Genomic DNA, 22,390 nt, shown 5'->3' on the forward strand with positions numbered 1-22,390 from the left:
TATGTATTACATTCTTCATTCGTATTTCATTTGGAAATGTTTTTGAAAAGCAGAAACACAGACTTGTTTTCCTTAAAACAATCACCTCACTAATCAGCCTGCTTACCATGTAATTTGTAAAGAAGTGTTGTTAAAAATAAAAATCCAAGTAAGAATACTGACAGACTAAGAGCAATCCTCTTTGCAAAAAGAAAACAATTCAAATTTTATACAAAATAGCATCTTTTGCTTTTCATTGAAGGCTATACAACAAAGAAACAAAAACCATTCAAATGATAGGAATTATATCAACATTTAATATTTCCTATGACTGTGGAAAGAAAATTACAGATATGCTAGATAAGTTGGTTTAGTTTGCTACAGAAAGATAATTGCAGGATGTGTAACATCTTTTGTGTATTATACTGCTCAAAGAGATATCAGGCAAATCGTTTTTCAGAATGAGAATGCAACAGAACTTCCTACTTACATGCCCTAAAATAATCAAATAGAAGCAGATGCATGGTTTTGTTTTGTTAGGGAATAATACTGCTGTGAAAAGCAAGACTGAATAACAGAACTGAAATACTTTATAACACATTCATCAACACATGGAAAGCCCCAGCACATCAGATTTGAAAAATATCAACAAAAAATTCAGATAGGTTGGCAAGATGAACAGACAGCTTCCTTCTGCTTTCTTTTTAAGTCTACTATCAAACAATCACTCATCTTTTCAATACAGAGGGAAAGATGTTGTGGGGGCCTGTGTCAAAGGCCTTCCTGAAGTCCAAGCAGAGGACATAGGTGGCTCTTCCCTCTCCCACTGACGCAGTAACACCACTGTAGAAGGCTGCAACATTGATCAGACAGGACTTGCTCTTGATGAAACCATGCTGGCTTTCCAGTGTCACCTCTCTCTTCCACGTGCCTTAGCACAGCTTCCAGGAGGATCTCTTCCATGATATTCCCCAGCACAGAAGTGAAGCTGAGAAGTCAGTAGTTCCCTAGGTCATCCTTCCTACCCATGTTAAAAACAGGTACAACACGGCCTTTTTTCCAGGCACAGGGGACTTCACGTGACTGCCGTGACTTTTCAAATGTCACCTGTAGTGCTTGATGGCCCTGAGGGGTGTGCCTTCTTGGACTTTCCCTTTCTGGTTGATAGATCCTTTTCCTTTTCTGGTTGAAAGCATCTCCTTTTCTCTTTCTACCCCTTGCCAAGTATGGATCCAGTTGAGCCTTGGCCTTCCTGACTTCATCGGTACACAGCCCACCAGAATCCCTATACTTCACCCAGGATGCCTGTCCCTGCTTCCACTGCCTGTGCATCTTCTTCCTACTCTGTACTTTGACCATCCTGTCCCCAGTTTGTTTCCAGGGAGTCTTAGCACTATTTGTAACCAATGTCAATATACACAGTAAAGAACAATGCATAGGAAGGCAATAACAACACAGAAGTTTTGAAAACTTTATTTAAATTTCTCTTGGAGAATACTAAAGTTAATAGATTTCTGCTTGCTACATTTTTGCCATATCAGCAGGCTTAAAAAAAGACTTGCCAGTAAGGACTGAAGGGAGGTTAAGGGTAGAATTGAAATATAGTATGAGACATTTTATTGTTTTCCTGTGCTAAAGATGCTTCAGAGGGAAACAACTGTATTTTACTTGTATATGAGATATGCAGGTGTATTATTTTATTATTGTGCATTCCAGTACATATTTATCACCAAAAGCGTGTGTAGAGTATGTTCTCTTAAGTTAATCTCCAACTATATTAAATTACATTTACTTTCTCTAACGTGTAGTTAATAGAAATTCATGTCAGTTATCCACAAAGACTGTTAAACCACCGCTATAGGTCTGGGCTCCTTTCAACAATCAAATCTAAATAAATGAAATTATGCCTGTCTTCTCTGAAGATCTGTATCCAATTAATTTTTTACAAATGAGAACAACAGCTACTACTAATGCCTTTCAAGCCTCAGCAAAACTGAATTATTAAATCTGTCTGCCTATATCCTATTACGGCCTACTTATGAATACTTGATTTTATTTTGTATAATTGACAACAGTTGTCAGGAAAGGAAGGCTTTAATGGCAATCAAATTAAGATCAACTCGTCTAAGTGTCACAGCGGAGAGTGTGCATGAAGTGCTGAATAAATTAATTGATGGGTCACTGTGAAATAGGGCATGTAGAACTGTGGTGTCATAGACCATTATATATTGTCTAGTAATAATAACACATCCTTCCCAGCTTGAAGACAAAAGCAGTGAAAGTGATAGGTTATTATAAAATAATCAGGAAAAAAATGACTTTGCATACCTAACACAAGATCACTTACAAACAACTTAATTTTTAAGTAATTTATATTACTTAAGTGACTATGTGCATGAAAATTTTAAAGTGATGACAAGATGAGTAGCAGCACCAGGATAACGTTAGACAACAGAGTTTCATTTACCACTATCACAGAAAGCTTTCAGTTATGTTACCTACTAAGGAATTCTTAAAAACAAACAAACAAACAAAACACAAGAGAATAGCTGAACCATCTCAAACATTTCAGTTATAACACCATCAGCTAGGATGCAAATAACAAATTGTAGTTGTATTTAAAGAAGAGTGATGAAATTGGTTTAAAAGCATTAATTTCTCTTAATACCATTAAAACAACTGTGTGTACTTGAGTTATTTGATCTGAATTAAGAAACTGATGAAGCAATTGATTAATTGGAATTCAAGCCATCAGTCACTGGATCCATCAACAGATTCATTTACATTCTAAACAATCAGCTGATGGTCTTATAGGATGCCATGTATTAATATGCAGTCAATATGATACCATCAAACTCATCAGAGTTCCTTACTGACAAGCACACAAATGCTTTTAATCCAAGCTTTACCCACTACATTTTTTTTTTTTTATTGCTGTATTGATTCAATGTGATTTAGGAATTTTTACTTTTATTAAAAACATTACAGAATTATCTTACTTATAGCAAACAGTACTCTAAGGCAGGAAAGAAAAAAAAAATCCACATTTATGTTCACATTCTCAAATTTTAACATAATGATTTACCTAGAGATTTACAAATAGATATTGAAAAGCATTAATTCACCCTCTGCATTTAATAGGTTTTGAAGCACCACTTTGCTCCCTAATTTTTCTGATGCTGATTAATCTTTTTCTATAGAATCACTGATGAAGAAAGATAATCTAAATTATTTAAATAATTTCCTGAAGTTTACAACTTGTAAGAAAAAAAAAAAAAAAATATATATATATATATATACACACACACGCAGTAATGATAAATCTAAAACTCTGCCATACTTAATACCTTGGTTACCTTAGAACTCTAATCAAAGTCTTGCTTTCCAGATGAAAGAAAATCAAGGGAGGCCTGAATGCCACTTTATAACAGTATGGAAATCCGTACTAGACTTGGCAGATACCAGCTCTACTGACAGATTTCATAAAAATAACAAGAATATTTATCACTGACATCACCCTGTTTCTACACCTGCTTTGTTTCGCTACTGTGGCTATTTCTGACATTTAGAACTCAAATAACCTATGGGGATTTATCCCATGAATGATCCAAGCACATAAACTGAAATAGAGGAATTGTAAATATTTTCATCTTTGCTCATCATTAAAACAATGTTGCTAGTGCCAACAACATATTAGAACTAGTCAGATGTAAATACATATGTTAGCATTGGAAGACTCAACAAACAATAGCTGTCACATCTTCCTTCAGAAAAATTAAAGATAAAAATATTTTCCCAACTGAGTAATTTTAACATAGTAGGAAAAAAAAAAACCTGCCAGGTGGTATCCTACTTAGCATAGCAAACTAATTTCACCAAGACAACAGACTACTATAGCACAATGTATATTATGCATTTGGATAAATCGAAGGATGAAACTGAACTGTTTGCAAGCAATGAGATTTCAGCTGTTTTGAAGAACAAAGTGCCTACACTGCAAACTATTTTAAGCCATCACTACAACAAGAAAATCGCACAATGTGGACATGGTTCCACAAGTACAATTCCATAATTATTATCCACGTTAGATTGTTTGCCCTGAATCATTACTATAGTCTACGTACTGGGTTCAGCTGGCTTTTTTTCATTTTTCTTAACACAGAATCACAGAATTGTAGGGGTTGGAAGGGACCTCTAGAGATCATCGAGACCAACCCCCTGCCAAAGCAGGTTCCCTACACCAGGTCGCACAGGTAGGCGTCCAGGCGAGACTTGAATATCTCCAGAGAAGGAGACTCCACAACCTCCCTGGGCAGCCTGTTCCAGTGCTCCGTCACCTCACCGTGAAGAAGTTCTTACGCACATTCGTGCAAAACTTCCTGTGCTGCAGCTTATGTCTATTTCCCCTTGTCCTGTCTCCACGTAATGCTCACTGGGGGCCCCACATGAAAACATTTTAGTTTACTCCCGGGAAGCTGGTTCTCATTTAAAAATGTATTTTGAGAATTATATTAAGTTTAAGTTTGCTTCAGAATTCAACATGATCCTTCTTCAAATTGGCAGTCAGACTTGCACTAGGTATTTTATATAGGACAATTCTCAAATTGCTGCTTGTTGTAACAAAAATGAAATTAGGATATTTTAAGTAGCTTTTATTTTCTCAAATTGAATTTCCTACTTAAGCTAATATTTAAGCTAATCAAGTAATTTTGTAATCCTAGGCCAAAGCAAAAATTAAGAAGTAAATATTCAAAACTTATTTCAAGAACACTGAATAAACAGGCTCCCTACTTTCAGAGTTCTGACTGGACAGTAATATGCTACAAAATACACTATAATAATACACTTAAATATCTTCTGAAGATAGATACTGCAAAATTATATAAACATTTACACACCTTAAAAGCACAGTACTTGTAGATTACGTAAGGGACATTTTTCCTCTAGGTAAAAGCAGAGCTCATAAGCAAACCAATAAAAAGAAAAGTCCATAGCCAAATATACCAGAATCCATTGAAAGTCCACTTAGTCTCCCAGATTTTAGAAACAGAAAAAGTAAACAACTTGAAAGACACACCAGTAACTAAATAAAGCGTTGATATCTTGATATCTCACAATAGTCGAACACAGAAAAGAAATCAAAGAAGCTAATAAATTCAGATTACAACAGGCATTAAAAATTCAGCAGAGAAAAGTACATTATCCTTTACCAAACAGGAGCCTAAAGAGAAGCAACAGACCACCCACAAAGACTGGACTCCACTACAGGAAAAAGCAGAGGAATTGATCTTATTTTATTTCTCCCCATCCCCTTTTGTTGACAGACAGAGGAAAGTTCATAAAGCTAGAAGACCACCTGCAATCAGAACTGTAACTGAAGCAGCTAAATACAAGCTAAATTTCATTTACTCTCCATACATACCAAAAGCACTGACTGGAAACAAAGGCCTTAGCATTTGTATGGAGAAGCCAGCATTTTCTCAACTGCATACTCCATACAAGGCAGACTGACCCACATCGGTGTCTCTACTACTGAAGAGAGATTCAAAACATGTTAGTTCAAGTCTACACTTCTATGCTTCTATTTCAGGTACAGATACCCCCACCTCAAGTCTCAAGCAGAAGTTTGAGATGCTATATTTTCATTATGAATACATTAACATAGATTTGAAGATCATCTCTAAAATTAGGAAACAACTTTAAAACCACTGCAAGGTCATACCTCGTTAGACCTGATTAGCAGTGCTTATGCAGAAATCCCTTTTCCAACCCCAGGTGTAGGAAAACAGGAAAGGAAAGAAAGAGATTGGCAAGGTTAAATGGGGACCAGCTGGTCAAACCAGAGAGCAGGAAGAAAACACACAGGCAACAGAAGCAGGGACAGGTATCTTGGGAGAAGCATAGGGATTCTGGTAGGCTGCGTAGACATGGGGTCAACCTCATGAGGTTCGCCGGGGCCCACCTTTTGAGGTTATCAGGGCCCCTTTGGATGGCATCCCTTCTTTCTGCCGTATCATCTGCAGTGCTCAGATTTGTGTCTTCAGCAAACTTGATGAGGGTGCACTCAATCCCAACATCTATGATAAAGATCATTGAATGGCCTAGGTTGAAAAGGACCACAATGATCATCTAGATTCAACTCTCCTGCTATGTGCAGGGTTGCCAACCACCAGACCAGGCTGCCCAGAACCGCATCCAACTTGGTTGCAATGTCTTGATCCCTCTGTGCAACACCACTCATCACCAGCCTCCACCTGGACTACAACTCTCTGGCTTCAACCTTAGAAGCAATTCCTTATCCACCAAATGGTGCACCCTTCAAATCCACCTCTCTCCAATTTAGAGATAAGGATGTGGCAGGGGATCATGTCAAAGGCCTTGCAGAAATCCACATAGATCACATCAGCTGCCTTTCCTTTGTTCACCAATGCTATCACTCCATCACAGAAGGCCAGCAGATTGGTCAGGCATGACCTTCCTTGGTGAAGCCATGCTGGCTGTCTCAGATCATCTACTCTTTCCTTGTGTGCCCTAACATGTCTTCCAGGAGGATCTGTTCCATCAGCTTCCCAGGCACAGATGTGAGGCTCACTGGCACGTAGTCCTCCAGTTCCTCCTTCCTCCCTTTCTTATAAATGGGATTGATGTTTCCCTTTTTCCAGTCAGTGGGGGACTTCATCTGACAGTCATAACTTTTCAAATATGATGCAGTGCAGCTCAGCAACCACATCAGCCATCTCCCTTAGTACCCTAGGATGCACGTCATTGGGTCCCATAGACTTACACACATTCAGTCTTATGAGGCTGTCTCAGACTTCCTCTGCCTTTACAGTGGGCGGGAGTTTGCTCCCCCACTTCCCACCTCGAGGAGTTTAGAGATGTGATGAATATAAGAATCCTGGTTGTCAGTGAAGACCAAGGCAATGAATTCACTGAGTACCTCAGCCTCCTCCATATCTGCTGTAGCCAGTTCTCCTTTCTCACTTATCAGAGGAGATACACTCTCTTTGGCCTGTCTCTTCTGAACAATGTACCTATAGAATCCCTTCTTGTTTTTATAATCCCTCAACAAGTTCAGCTCCACCTGTGTCTTGGCCTTCCTAATACCATCTCTGCATGTCCAGATACCATCTATGTATTCTTCCCAGATGATACACTCTTGTTTCCAAGGACATGCCCTTCTTTTTACTCAGTGTGACTAGCCTGTCCTTGCCAAGCCACAACAGTTTCCTGCCTTCTTGCCTCTTTTGTTATTCTGAGGGATGAAAATCACTTGTGCTCTCAGAAAGGCATCCTCAAAGAGTAGCCACCTTTGCTCCATTCTAAGGACAACTTCCCAGGAGATGTTTTCCAGCAATCCCTTAAACAGCCTGAAGTTCACTGTCCTGATTCCACTCTTTGCCAGGCTCACATTCCTCAAGATCACAAACTCACTCATGGCATGGTTGCTGCAGCCTAGGCTGCCTCCAATCTTAATATCTTTAACGCTATCTACTGCACTGGTGAACATCAGGCCCAGTAACATCTTACCTCTGGTTGATCTGCCAAATACCTGAACCAAAAAGTTGTCATTGATGGACTACAGGAATCTCCTGGATTGCCTACAGCTCGCCATGCTGTTTTCTGAGCAGACATCTGGATGATTGAAATTCCCCATCAGGATAAGAGACTGCAAACACGACACTTGCAGCTGAAGCAAGAAGGCAGCCTCAACAGGCTCTCCTTGATCAGGTGGCCTGCAGTAGATCCCAACCACCTGCAGCACTAGCTGTGATGAGTAGAACTGAGCAGTCAGTAGCAGTTGCTATTGAGTGTATTTTCTCTGACAAGAACAAAATCCCAAAACCAAATGTCACTCTTCCCAGTTTGATAGTTGCTGTCTGTAGAAAATTATGTATTAAAATTCATCTATGAACTGTCTTTTAATAGACTTGTCTTTAGTGTTTCCAACTCCAATTTTGTTGTTGGAAGCATATTTCAATGCAATGTTCTGACACTTGGGAAAACCTTTTTTCTGAAGCACTGGTATTGCTCTATATAGAATCCAGCATCTGCCAAAAATGCTAATTCTGTGCAGAGACAGAGGGTTCAAATAGAGGGTTCAAGTACCCAGTCAGAAAAGCTGGAATAGATTAGTAAAAGAAATTCTATGTCATCCTATGGAAATCAGTTTCTACTAAAGAAGGCTGAAGAGTAAAAACCACTACCCTCTTCATACAATTACAATGCAATATCTAAGGTAAGTATATACCCTTGGGGAAAAAGAAAGGGTTAAAATAAGATTAATCAGTTCTTATCCTCCTGAAAAGCTACTAATAACAACAAAAAGAATAAAATAACAGCACTGTCATTAATCACCAGCCTAAAAAACTAACTGTAGTACATAATAAACACTTTTTCTTAGCCCTGGTGTCTATGGAGCACATCACATACCTGAAGATAGTCATCTGCTGGCTCTTCCAACTGCAAAGGCTCTAGCAAATAACACAATTAACCTAATTTCTATGGCAATATTATGCCATTATCTTTCCTAGAGTAACTTTCAACCAGGTATAGCAAGCCAAAGATATCAAGCAACTTTCTTCCTTCCGTTTTTTTCTCAAAAGCTCAAGAGCATGTTAGTTCCAGCAGTCACCTACTTTTGAACATAGCAAAAATTGCTGGTAAAAATCAGCAACTATTAGCTCAGAGCCAAATGCCAGTTTAAGATAGAATAAGAATCTGAGGTTACCTTAGGACAGTAAATGAAAAGTTTGAAGGAAAAAAAAAATAAGTTCACTCACTCTTTCTTGACATAGTAGTCAAATGTTTGTGTATTTCTCATAATTCCACATTTCAAAGTGAAGAGCACAAATATTACAGGTTTTATAAACATATGTACCAGGCTTTTGTAAAGGACCAGCTCTAGCTCATGTTAGAACACATTTGCATGCTAGAATAACAGTACCTGACCCATATCAGAATCATCAGGTCTCTGAACTAAAAGCAGGCATAATCAAGTTGGAGAATATGCATTTCAGCTCAAGAAAGAATAGTTATGAGATAACATATAATTAGAATTTAGTTTTATCAAAACAGTCCGTTCGGCTTGACCTCCTTAAAATTAGCTCCTGCTACACAGAGTAAGTTAAGAAACATCCTAAAAAACTCTGTATTTCTTTAAGTGCATTTGGGAAAGGAGATATGAAGAATACAAGCACATGACATTGGCTCATTTCTCCAACAGAAACACACCCATGCGAAAACAAGCCAGAACTGTTTTTGGTTGAATTTCTATGACTAAGACTAATTACTTATAACTCAAACCGCTTTTCCTGACTGAAGACAAAGGGTATTAAGTGTTACAAACAACACTAAATACTGAAATTGGAAAATGTTGAAACAGAGTAGACTTCAAAATTAGTTCAAAATCTTTGCTTTTACTCTTCATAGATTTATGATAACAAATTAAAGTGTTTTATTGCACAGAAGATAAAATAAAATTACATACAGAACATAAAACCATAGAAAAACTAATGTGTTTTACAAAGTACTTAAACTGTTGACTATAAACTAACCCATAAATCAGTCAAAACTACAGCATTCAAGAAAAAGCAATTACAGATGTAAGTCTTCATTCTTTAGTCAAAAAAACAATCACCACCATATGTTTGAAGTTCACTGTTGGCATTTTTTTTTGGTTGCATTTTTTTCTTGTTTGGTTTGGTTTCACTTTTTTTTTGAGAGCACAACATCAATGTAAGCAGGCAACATATTGCGTATTTATAGAAAAAGTATTGAAAATGCAAAAGTCCCATTCCATGTACGGTAGAAGTATAAATGAATTATTTATATCTGAACTTTGGGCAGATTTCATTGCATTTGCTGTGTTCACTTTGTATTATAATGGGTATTTACCTCGTAGGTACACTTTAAGTGTGTTAACAAGCACATTTATTTATTTAGGGACAGGCTAATTTTATATTATAAACCTTTAAATTGCATAGTTTTATTTTCCACATAGCAGATTACCAGAAAATTTTAAAGCTGTCTGAATTAAACCTGAGCACCAAAATAGATTTGAACAATTTTACTTTCAAATTATGTTTTTCTCCCCACATTTTTTGACACAAGAATTCACTCGATGTCCTAGATCTACAATTACACACAGTCCTGTCAAGATACAGTGACTGGATTGTTCATTGACATTCCTGTGGCCCATCCTTCAATTAACTGTACTGCGAGGAGAGCAGACTACACAATGTCTTATAAATTTCCATACAAGAATCTGCAAATTTAACAATTAGTGCTGAGGAAAGCATGCTACAGTATAGATATGCAAAACAATTGAAGAAATTCTGTCATTGCAAGTAATACAGTTGCTTGACCGCACTTTTATTTCAGCAGTGAGAATGCTGATCCCAATTAGGGACAGCTTTCCATGTTTTCACAACAGCAAACACTACACATTACTACATAATGAGTTCTCAACACGTTTCTGCCATGCATACATCACTTGAAGATATTAACACTGATACATACTCCTGCAAATGGAGATGACAACTGCTTCTAAATGCCTACATATCTAATACAATTTAACTGGTAAAGATTAAGACAAGTTTCCATAAACGTACCTCTTACTGCTAAGGCATAGCATACAACAGGCCTAGTTTAAGGCAATTCTTCTACAGAGTCTAACTCATATTTCTACTTTTCTAGCAGGTGTCATTTGAGCTTTAACAGTTCTTATGATACTAGCTGAAACAGTTTTAGGCTTCAGTGGTTAAGACACGATACTGCAAGCAGCCCAAAAAGAAACATCATAAATCATTTTACAATCATGTTGGACCCAAGATTTTTGAGTTGTCAAAAGCATTATGAAATTTAGTACATTGTGCATTCCGAAACAGAGGATAGTTAACAGGATTAAGATTACATATACTATTAGATAACACTGCTGGTCCAGACCAGTTAAACATAATCTGGTGCACCTAACAATCAATCACCTCAAAATCATAACTAAGACAGTGATTGCATAGTACTTGTAGCAAATTCTTCTAGTGAATATGTAGCTCCAGTAGTGTTCTGTTGGCAAATCAAGCATTTTACTTTTCTTGCAAATGATTTCTGAAATAGAACCCTAATGGCACAGTAAAACATCAAAGTACTCCTAACACAAGGTTTAGGAATATCACAGCTATTAACTATGTGAAAGTTAGCGCTGTCCAACAAATATCAGACAGCTCTTCATGACATAGCAATGTAAAGAAGGCAAAGTCTTTGAGGCTTTTTTTTGTTTGTTTGTTTGTTTTTTGAGTTACATAGGGACTATCCCATAGTCACTTGCAAACTTTAATCAAAATAGTTGTAATTTATAGGGCTCATGTAAAGGAGATGTATGTTCAGAGTTCAGGAGTACTCTTATCACCATACAGGGAGAAACAAAATTAATGAGAAGTTCTTTCCTTCCCCTCACTCAGGAAAAGTGTTTGGGTTTTTTTTTGGGCTGTTTTTTGTTGTTGTTGTTGTTTGTTTGCTGTTTTTGCAGGGTTGTGTAAGGTTCTATGTATTTGACTGCCCAAAGACGAAGTATCACTTCAAAAGGGAAAAAAAAAAAGTTATCCTAATTTTTTTTTAGATCACTTTAATACATATCTAAAGTAATTTTAATCACATCAGTGGGATATTGTTTCAGTTCTTTTCCATTAACTGAAAATCAAATCAAGTGACATTTAATGTATTGCAACAATATCCAAAAATACTAAGTCATTATATTAGACAAATATTGTTTTAAAGTATACTGAACTAGACTTGATATTTGCATTACTTATTGTTGTATCAATCATCTATTTAAAAGAATGCATCTCTATAGGCCTCACATTCACAATTCACAGTAAGATTTCCCAGTTTTAAGTCCACGCATACTATTTTTCTCAGATATATACACTCCTGCCCCTCACTCCCCATTAATCTGACAAATGTGGATTTCCTGCCATTAATTTATTTGACCATAATGCACAATATAGAATATTACTACAGTGACCAAGTTATCATGTAGCCAACCTGAATTATCAAAACATACCAGTTTTTTCTGATGTTCTGAGAAAAACCATGTCAGATGGGATTCGTTGATTCTGAGGAGAGAGGAAGAAAAAAGTACATTTTATTCTAAATAGGAAAAAAGAGAATTCCAATCAAATGTCCAGTAAGATTCTGTCACCAAAAGGTCAAACTTGGATTGAAACTCAATTAAAATAGGATTTATCAAAGCACTTTATATTCAGTATTAGCAATTCAGAAATCAATATTTTCAAAAAATTATACAATAAGCAAACGACATCTAATCCTTTCAGATGTTCTTTATAAGTGAATCATAAATATCCGAAGACCTAGACTGGTCTTTTCATAACTAAAAACAGCGCATCAAGACTATCAATCACTGGATATATATCACTGAAATGCTAAAAGTAATATTCTATTGAGCAAAACCCTGATAGTTAGCAGAAAAAAAGTAAACAGTGAAATTTCAAACATCTCAGCATTTAAGCTGTATATGCAGTATTTATCAACTTTTTCCAGGCATCCTCTTTCCCAACATACAAACAAATACAGAGAGGAAAATTCAAGACACAAAGCAATGTTTTCCAATTTCACATATTTACAAACTTCTCCTTTGCAAAGACAAAATTGAATAGACTAAGGTTCATTTTTTATTTTTGAAGAGCTCAAATGTCTGCTTGAAGAAAGAGTAGAAAGGAAAATACATATGTAGCTGACAAAGCCCATCATATGGCATACATGAACCTCACGGATTTTAGCCTTAAAAAGCTTATAGAACTTACCAACTCAAGAAGTTAAGATATTTAATATATAAGCATCTCAAAACTTATTATTTTGCATTTTAATTATAATCAAACTGGAAAATTAATGCTGTGTAATTCAGCTGTAGCTCTATATTCTGCATAAACTACAAGCTATAGAAAACTTTAGTTATATACTTCAGAGAAGAAACAGCAGCACAGACGGGTTTCAAGCAGTCAGGAATCAAGCTAGCCTGAAAATTTCAATTCAAAGCATGAAACAATGGAACATCTCAAGTCACCAACACAGTATATATATAGAATCCTGCCTGTAAATTTTACTGAGTGATTCTAATCAGAATGAGTTGATTCACTGTATCAAAGCAGAAGATACATCTTTGTAATACCCCCACAAAAGTCTGAACCAATTACACTTTTCTGTGATAGCAATTGAAACACGTACGGCGTGTAGCAGCTCTAACATACTCATCCCATTGGGAAATCACAAAATTATTTGAGTTGGAGGGAACATTTAAAGGTCATCTAGTCAAATTCCCCTGCTATGAACAGTGACATCTACAGGTAGCACAAAGACTGACTGTCTTGACACTGAACAGCTCCCGAGAGAGGGAAGAGTCTGCCCCTTCTTTCTTACAGCCCCCATTTAGATACTGAAAGGCCACTCTCAGGTCTTCCAGAACTCTCTCTTCTCCAGCCTGAACAGCCCCAGTTCTCTCAACCTGTCCTCATAAGGAAGGCGTTCCATTTCTCGGATCATTTTTGAGGCCCTCCACTGGACTCACTCCAACAGGTCCAAGACCACCCTGTACTGAGGACACTGCATCTGGACATAGTACTCTCTAGGTGTAGTCTCACCAGTGCAAAGCAGAGGGAGCAGGATCACCTCCCACAACATACTGGCCACTCTTCTTTTGATGTAGTCCAGGACATGGTTAATTTCATGGGCTGTGAGGTCACAGGGCTGGCTCACGTCCAACTTACCACATCTTGAGCCCTCTTCAAAAGGACTGTGCTCAATCCTTTCATCCCCCAGCTCATACTGATAGCAGGGGTTGCTGTAACTTAGATGCGAGACCTTGTACCTGCGTGTGCTGAATGTCATGAAATTCTTCAGGGCCCACTGCCTAAGTCTGTCTAGGTGTCTCAAGATGCTATCCCACCCTGCCAGCATTTTGACAACACAGTGCAGCTTAGTGTCATCCTAAAACTTGCTGAAAGCATACTAGATCCCAACACTGATATCACCGATGAAAACAGCAAAGAGCATCAGCCCCAGTCCTGATTCCTTAAGGGTGGCACTCATCATTGGCCTCCACCCAGACATTGAGCCACTGACCACTTGTCTCTGGATAAGGTCTTGCACCCATTTCCTTGTCAATTTAATTGTCCAGCCATCAAACAATCACTCATCTTCCCATGAGAGAAGGATGTTGTGGGGACCTGTGTCAAAGGCCTTCCTGAAATCCAAGCAGAGGACATAGGTGGCTCTTCCCTCTCCCACTGACGCAGTAACACCACTGTAGAAGGCTGCAACATTGATCAGACAGGACTTGCTCTTGATGAAACCACACTGGCTTTCCTGTGTCACCTCTCTCTTCCACGTGCCTTAGCACAGCTTCCAGGAGGATCTCTTCCATGATATTCCCCAGCACAGAAGTGAAGCTGAGAAGTCAGTAGTTCCCTAGGTCATCCTTCCTACCCACGTTAAAAACAGGTACAACACGGCCTTTTTTCCAGACACAGGGGACTTCACGTTACTGCCGTGATTTTTCAAATGTCACTGTGAGTGCCTTAGCAACGACATCAGCCTCCTCCCTTAGGACTCTGGACTGCATCTCATTGGGTCCCATAGACTTATGGGTGTTCAGGATCCTCAGGCGGTCACAAGCCTGATCTCTGCTTACTGTGGGATGATCACTGCCCCTCAGCCCCCAACTTCCAACTCCTCCACCTGAGGGATGTGTGAAGAACAGATGCTGGTGAAGACTGAGGCAAAAAAGCTGTTGAGTACCTCAGCCTTCTGCTTGTCCTTTGTTACCAGCCTGCCTGTAGTGCTTGATGGCCCCGAGGGGTGTGCCTTCTTGGACTTTCCTTTTCTGGTTGATGGATCCGTAGAAGTGTTTCTTGTTTTTTCTCTGCACCACTTGCAAAGTCTAGTTCCAGTTGGGCCTTTGCATTCCTGACCCCATCTCTACAAATCCCAACAACAAAAATCCATTAGTAATGGTGGCGAATGCATTGAACAGTGGTAGTTTGTAGCTGTGAATTTGTTCTATCAAATACTGTTATTGCATTATTTGCATTTGTTGTAGTTTCCATGGAAATAAATAGGAGGCATTACTTTCAGAGTGACCCATGCAAGGTGCTGTAGTTTAACCTTTGCCTTAGTTCTTGAGTAATCACACTAATAATATTACTTCTGACCATAAAATATCCAAGATACTTTAAGATGTTCTAACATTAGGCAAAGTTTTCAATTCCTACAAAGAAACATTTTTCAGAGCACCATGCTGTCACATCAGCATCATTTAGAATAATGTTAGCAAAATAAATCTCAGGTTTTATTTTACAGAGGCTCACCTTTGAGGGAAGCTGGTTCAGAAATGGAACTAAAATGGTTTCTTCTACCGATTCTGAGATAGGCTATGGAAAGGCTAAGCCAGGAAACAGGAGGTATCTCAAGCAAACAAGAAAATGGAAAATTGAGCAAGACTCAAAAATAGGATGCATTTTTTTTTTTTTTTTTTTAATCTGAAGACCCTACATGGTCAGCAAAAAAAAAATTCTAGTTGTACCTTAAAATTACATGCTTTTATGAACAGGTATATCATCGTTTGCAGCAATTCTCAGTCACTGCAAAAGCACAAACAGGTAACAATTTGTATGCTTGTCTGTATGTCAACAGCATTCCCCTTAAAGATGCTGGTCACGTGCAACTGGAGCTGGTACAGTGTATTTACTATCTTACGTTACGACAGAAGACCACTCACATTTATTATACTTCACAAGCACAGATTCAACCAGAAATGTTTCATATTCATATTTGAGAAAAATAGTGCAAGACAAAGGGTACCCTCACTATATATTGTGTGCAAATTAGCCCTAAAACAACAAACAAAAAGGATGGGGAAAATGCAAGTTCACAATTAAATATTTAATTAAATGACAATAACAATTAACCAGATAAACTGCCTTCATATAGATTAACTATACATTTTTACAGCCTCCCTGCCAGCTCTGACATAAATCCATTATACGAGTTTCAGGTTACTGGCTTCATGCCTACAAACTTCAGTTACTTCTAAACAGGCTAAAAAACTTGACCAATAGTCTTAAAATTTTGGAAAAGTAACAGCGTAGCAATCCAATACAGAATTAAATAGAAGTTCTAATAATCAGAATGAGTTACCGTGTTTTAAAAGCCATTATCAGATTCAATGAAGAAAGCATGTTTCACATTCAGCACATAGACACTGAGCATCGGGTGAGTTTTTCAAGACTCAGGTCTTAATATCTCACAAAACCGAGCATTGTCCAATTAGTGACATGACCATTTGTCACATTTTAGAAGAAAACGTACACCTTGATTTTGTCTTTTAAATGGGTTCTCTCTACTTATTTTTTTCTTCCTGTAGAGCAAATGCATTAAAGAATTTGAATGCATTCTTCCATGTAAGTAAGGCTAGGAATGGTACTGTGTTTACCTTATCTGTAAGAAAAGAAACGGTTTATGACTGACACGTCTTTTTTTCCAACAGGTTTTCTGTATTTTGGAAGTAGGTAGAAAGATTCCATGTGAGTATTAGATGAAAAAATGTCACTATTATTGCTGACACTGCAAAGCAAAGATCTCCTTGCAAGTATCTGATACCTAGTCTATAAAAGATTGACTACACAAAACAGATGGCAAGCACGCTACAAAAATCCTTAACAAACCTCATTATGGAGAAAATTAAGTTTTGTTATACACTGCCACAAACAGCAGTAGCAAAATGTTAATCATGTTAATCCTCGTGTCACGTTTATCAAAAATGAGACAAGTTAAAATGACAACACGTACGACTTCAAACATTCAGAAATCCATGAAGAAACTACGTAATCTCAATTACCAAGCAGATAAACCTAGAAATGTTTATTGATTACAGTAAAGTCTGAATATACAAGTCATAAAACCTATGATAATGCTATGTTTTTCAGTCTGAGCAGAATTAGAGCTCCAAGACAGGTGTGTTCCCATTTCCCTTAGTGTTGGCCTATGCTGCGGATTTACAGATTCTTTTCTAGAGGCCAATGACAAGACAATAGTTAGTGGAAGCCAAGTGCTTCTCCAGCTTCTGGGCTTCTTTCAGAAGCTCCACCTCCAACCTAAGAACACTAGTCATAGTGAAAAACAAGGAAATCCACTAATGCATCCACCCTTCCTTGCAGAAAAGACCACATGCCTCATGTGAAAAAATATGGAAGAGTCTAGCAGTGGTATTCTTCATTTCTCATGTTATTGTTACAAAATCTTCATTAATATGAACTTCTGCAGCTCCATACTCATTCCTCCAATTCCCCTACAACTGCTCTTAAGCTACAAGACCATCAAGATTTTGCATTTACTGTTTTATATTATCCATTTATTATGAACCATGTACTTTTCTCATTGACTAAAATATCCACACTTACTTCTGAGTTAGAAATGGCACTCTGCAGTTGTTTTCTGCATTTTCATGCTGTGTATGTTAACAGTCTTTACAAATGCTGGTTATATTTCACTTTACACTTGAGATTAAGGAAAAAAAGTTCTGTGCCCCTTTATCTAAGAGAAGCTTTTAAAGTAAGATGAAGCTTTACTGCTTCACATTTTAAAACAGCTGTTATCAATGTGCTACTAATATATCACTTATTAAAAAGCAAATCTGATATATTCTCCTCCTATGATCTGAAATTTGTTCCAGTCAAAAATCTACAGTAACTAAATAACAACTCATCAACTCTTCCACTTATCTTAAATCTCTGCACACCCATGCTTTCATAGAAAAATAATGTACCGAAAAAGAGGACCAGGAAGCAGCATGCCTGCTTACAGCAAGAGGAGGGGGAATGTTAAAATGGCTTCCAACCTTTAAAAATTGATAATACTTTAACTTTTTGAGGCATTCTCCTGACCTAGTATTATCACATTACAAAATTTTTACTTGAAACTAGAGATACAATTTACTCAGAGCTAAATTGTTTCAACTACATTGCAATCGCTTAGAATTGATTCCAAATTTATCAAAAAAAGAAATCAGAGGATATTCAAAAGATCAAACACAAAAAAGCTTTTCAGTTATTAGTATTTGTGATGCAGTCGCTAGTTAACATATGGATCTCCAGCTCAAATGAGTCATTAATTTCACTGAAGAAATGCTGTTGATGCATCTTCTAATCAAATACAACGTTAACTTGTTTCTTTGCCATTAGAGTGAGCAATTGAACATTTCACTCCTGACTGGTTCTTCGGCTTAAGAGTCATACTATGAAATTGAAAAGTGCTTACCCTAGCAAAATACACTTCTAAATAGAATTAAAAAACATTTAATTTCATTAGTTTAAGGTACTCACACAAACCAAAAGCAAAAACAGGAAAAAAAACTGTCTTGGGGACAGGAAGGAGCTTGTGGCTGAAGTATAACAGACAAGTAATTGCATATATGTCAACAAGATGCTCAAGTAAAACCCTCATTAAAAGGAACTATACCTACTAATTCCCTAAATCCTTAACATTACTTTTACATTATAAACTTCAGGTACCCACATCACAAGGTATAAGTTGCTGTAAACAATGATTAAATAAATGCTAATACTCTACCTCAAACAAGACAGATTTATCCCCAAATTAATCCCAGTTTCCCAAATTCTAGTATAATTCAACAGGTGGATGAATCTTGGTACGTTTCAGGGAAAGTGTATTATCTTTGCCACCACTATAAACTTCCCTAATGCAGCATAACTAATTAATTCCAGGTTTAAAGACTAAAGCAAGTCTAAAAGTTTTCTTAATAAAAATCAAAATAAATAAATACTTGCTTTAAGTGTCCTGAAGAATATCTGGAATAGGTTGAAGTGATGACTAAGATAGCAAAGTAAAAGACAAGGCATGCCCATCCTGTATATCTGTAAATATTAATCTTGTCCATGCTAGTAAATGCTGCTCAGAGGGTCCCAACAAGACATCAGGTACAGGCAGCAGATAAAAGGTGTAGTGAGGGCTGGGAGGGGAGGGAATGTGGGCAGGACTTAGTAGTAACTACAGAGGAAGAAAGAAAACAGTAGTTTTCCCCAAAACAAACAAGGGTTTTCTCATATGTGGCTGAACAAAGACTAGAACAATTCATGAGTTCTTTAAATTCTCTAAGAAAAAGGAAGGATATTTACAACCAAAACAGATATAAAATGAATCATGAGGGGAGCATATCTGCTCAAGGCTTTTTCCTTTAATAAAAAGTCATTTACTAAATAGTAATAATCCCATGCAGACTGACGAGGTTCCACATTCTTCTGCCTATCTACAACTTGCCATGCAACACCTCAAACAAAACTGCATACAAGGACACAAACTTCAACCAGAAGTAACTTTCTAGGATTGAGGGATTACATCTTTTTTACAGAGCAAAATTAGAATCACTTGTTGGCACTAAGAAATTAAGTCATTCTTCTGAAATAAATTTATGCAATTTTTTTTTTTTTTTTAAACAAGAAAAATAAGTCAACTTCAAGGTTACAACAGCTTCTTAGCCTCCTACAGCATGGTTTGATAGCGAATATAAATTCCACACCTAACCTATAAGGATATTTTCTTATTATAGGAAAACCAGCGCTTGCATTAAGATCTCTTTACAGATGAGTTTTGCCTAGATCACTTCCTAAAACAAAGCAACTGAAGTAAGCAACACTGTCTTTACTATGATACTAACCTAAAGGAAAGAAAGTTCACAGCTCTCATCCACCATCTATAATCAAAGTAACTTGAACGATTCCCCTCCACTCCCTTTTTTAAGAACACAGATATGCACATAACTTATCCTAGAAGGCTTCAGACATCAAAAAAAAAGATTTGAAGGAAGGTACCAGAAGAAAGGTATTGGTAGTCAGTCAACTTAGCACACCCACCTAGGAGAGCACAAGCCAAAGAATATCATTCTGCACGCCTTTCACTAGTTAAATTTAAGCATATTCCAATTTATAAGATATAAGGGCTTACATCCAATTAAGCTTATAATTAAACCCAAAAAGAGACTTCAAGTTTATCAAATAAGACTCAAACTAAAATATTACTTACTTAGTACTTCACAGATAAGTACCTCAATATACTTCTCTCCGGAAGATAATTAGCACATTAATAATCTTTAGTCTCTAAAATATATTTTAAAAGTATCAACCTTTTCCACTATGATGAGGTCTCCAACTTGTATGTCTGAACTCTTAACTTGCACTTTACCTTAAAAGAAAAAAAAAAAAAAGAATATTAATGCCTGCCTAGGTTGATTACAAAGAGTCATAAAAATATAAATGCAAGATGTACTTCAAGATATTATTGTTTGGTGAAAAAGTTACAATTTATACAGAATTGATATTTGAAGAACATACTAATAAATAGATGTAATCTCTAAAGGGATAATTAATTATGAGGTTTTGAAAGTGTTTAGTTTTCTAGGCAATTAGCTACTGTAATAGTATTGGAGAGACACTGAAGTCTGATAAACAATAGCAATAATTGAGTTATAGAACTGGAAAAAATGATTTCGTGTCACCTGCTATGCACCCCCTATGACATGTCAGAAGTGACTAGGCCTAGTCACAAAGCATCTTACACGTAAGTTGTTGATAACTGGGCTTTGACCAGCAGGTAGCTTTACTCAGTCACAGACATCATCGACAACCAGTACTGCCTGAGCCTTGTTGGAAATCACAGTAGAAAAGAGGTAAGTTGTAAGTCAGAAAAAATGCCTGAATACTTCATTTTAGGAAATTAAAATAACAAAATCTGAGAGTTTTCACTTGCTGCCCATTCAGTAACTGCTGTGAACAACTCATTTAAAAACAGATGGCACATGTCAATTTTACTTCTGCATTTTCTGTAGGGAAGTGAATACTTTTTATGACATTTAAATCTTAGTATTATTATCTGAAAGATTGAGGAGAGGTTAAGCTTCTGCCCAAAATGTGCTATTGTTGATCTCACTAGAGTTGAGGATTTCTAGTCTTAGGTCCTTGCTACAAATTCAGGAAGCAGTGCTTCCCTGAGTTAAAAAACAATAAAATAAAAAAATAACCCTATAAACAAGGTACCAGTCATCCTCTTCCAAGATACAAAAGTAGTAGTAAATTCAGATGTGTTCACTCAGGCTGTAAACATACACACACACTTTTTTACATGTATATATACACACACACAGCCTGATGAGCTGAAATGTACATCCATACGAAATCTTTTCCCATCAGAAGCAGTGGAAGTCTTGTTAGCATGTCAAAACACAGACTCTTAAGGAATTAAAAATCAAACTGAATGGATTACAGAAGAGAGGACCCACAGAAGCACTGCAGAAGCAGCAATCAGTAGTAGGCAGTACTATGAATTGCAGATTAATGTACATTCTGTCATTTCTCATTCCTAGGAGGTAGAAATGAAACTAAGATAGACCCCAAATCCTCACTGTACCTCTCAATGAAGAGAGATCTGGCACTTACTTTCACAAAATTCCTACATTTTACTACCTTTGACTGAATGTATCTTACGATTAAAGAGAAAATAACTTAAATGACATTTAATGCAAAACTAGAAGCTTTAGTTTACTTAATGAATTTATTCCTATAATTTATCTAATTTTCAGTATGCTTTCCATAACATTAGCATTTCCAACATAGGGAAACAATGTCAGTGGAGATCAGATCTATTGTTTTAGCCTATCTGCATAGCTATTTTGGAAAGCCAGTATTTGTCTCTGAAAATCCTTTGAAACAATCCAGTTTTTTTTAGTTGCCAAACACATCCCTGCTTCTCACTCTTTAATATATTACCAATCATATCTTCAGTCTGACTCCCAGTCTCATCATAACCCAACTGTGATGGTGATCAGAACAGCAGAACTGCTGATTATAAAAGCAGTAGCAAGAAATATGAGTGTTCTACAGGAGTAACTGGAGCAGGAATCAGGTTAGTGTCAATCTCACAAGTCAACATATTTAGACTGCCTAACTATAAAGGGAATTCACAGGCTTCCAACAAGTCCCAAGTTTTGACTAGAGGTGAACAGCATCTATTTTGTTATCAATTTATCTCCTGGGAATTTCCTACTAGACAAAAATCCAAGTACTTACTCTGTGTTGCATCTCAACTATGCCACCTATACAGTCAAATGTGACTAAAGCTATACAGCAGTATTAACCAAATGAAACTAACAGCAATTTTATCAAATCAAACAACTGAAATCTCCAGTCATGTTCTAACAGCATCTAAAGTAAAGACCAAAACAGACTAACTTTTGGATGACAAAGTAGAACTTTCATTTGTGGCACTCTAAAGCAGCAAAGACTCCAAGGACAAGATATACCAGCAGGAACCTAGACATCATCTTTGCTTG

At 36.9% G+C, this 22,390-nt stretch overlaps 1 protein-coding gene across 4 annotated transcripts in view; it reads right to left on the reverse strand.

Moving 5' to 3' along the window:
• ATP9B (ATPase phospholipid transporting 9B) overlaps positions 1-22,390 on the reverse strand; it is a 153,955-nt gene that overhangs the window by 97,689 nt on the left and 33,876 nt on the right. For all 4 annotated transcript variants that reach the window (XM_085220099.1, XM_085220097.1, XM_085220098.1 and 1 more), the window contains exons 6-7: positions 20,189-20,247; positions 12,041-12,092 (exon numbers count right to left, since the gene is read on the reverse strand). In XM_085220099.1, the coding sequence (XP_085076225.1) occupies positions 12,041-12,092; positions 20,189-20,247 (111 nt within the window). The remainder of the gene's footprint in view (positions 1-12,040; positions 12,093-20,188; positions 20,248-22,390) is intronic.

This window comes from Meleagris gallopavo, chromosome 3, assembly GCF_905368555.1.
Source record: "Meleagris gallopavo chromosome 3, MGAL_WU_HG_1.1, whole genome shotgun sequence".
In the NCBI taxonomy this organism is placed as follows: Eukaryota; Metazoa; Chordata; class Aves; order Galliformes; family Phasianidae; genus Meleagris; species Meleagris gallopavo.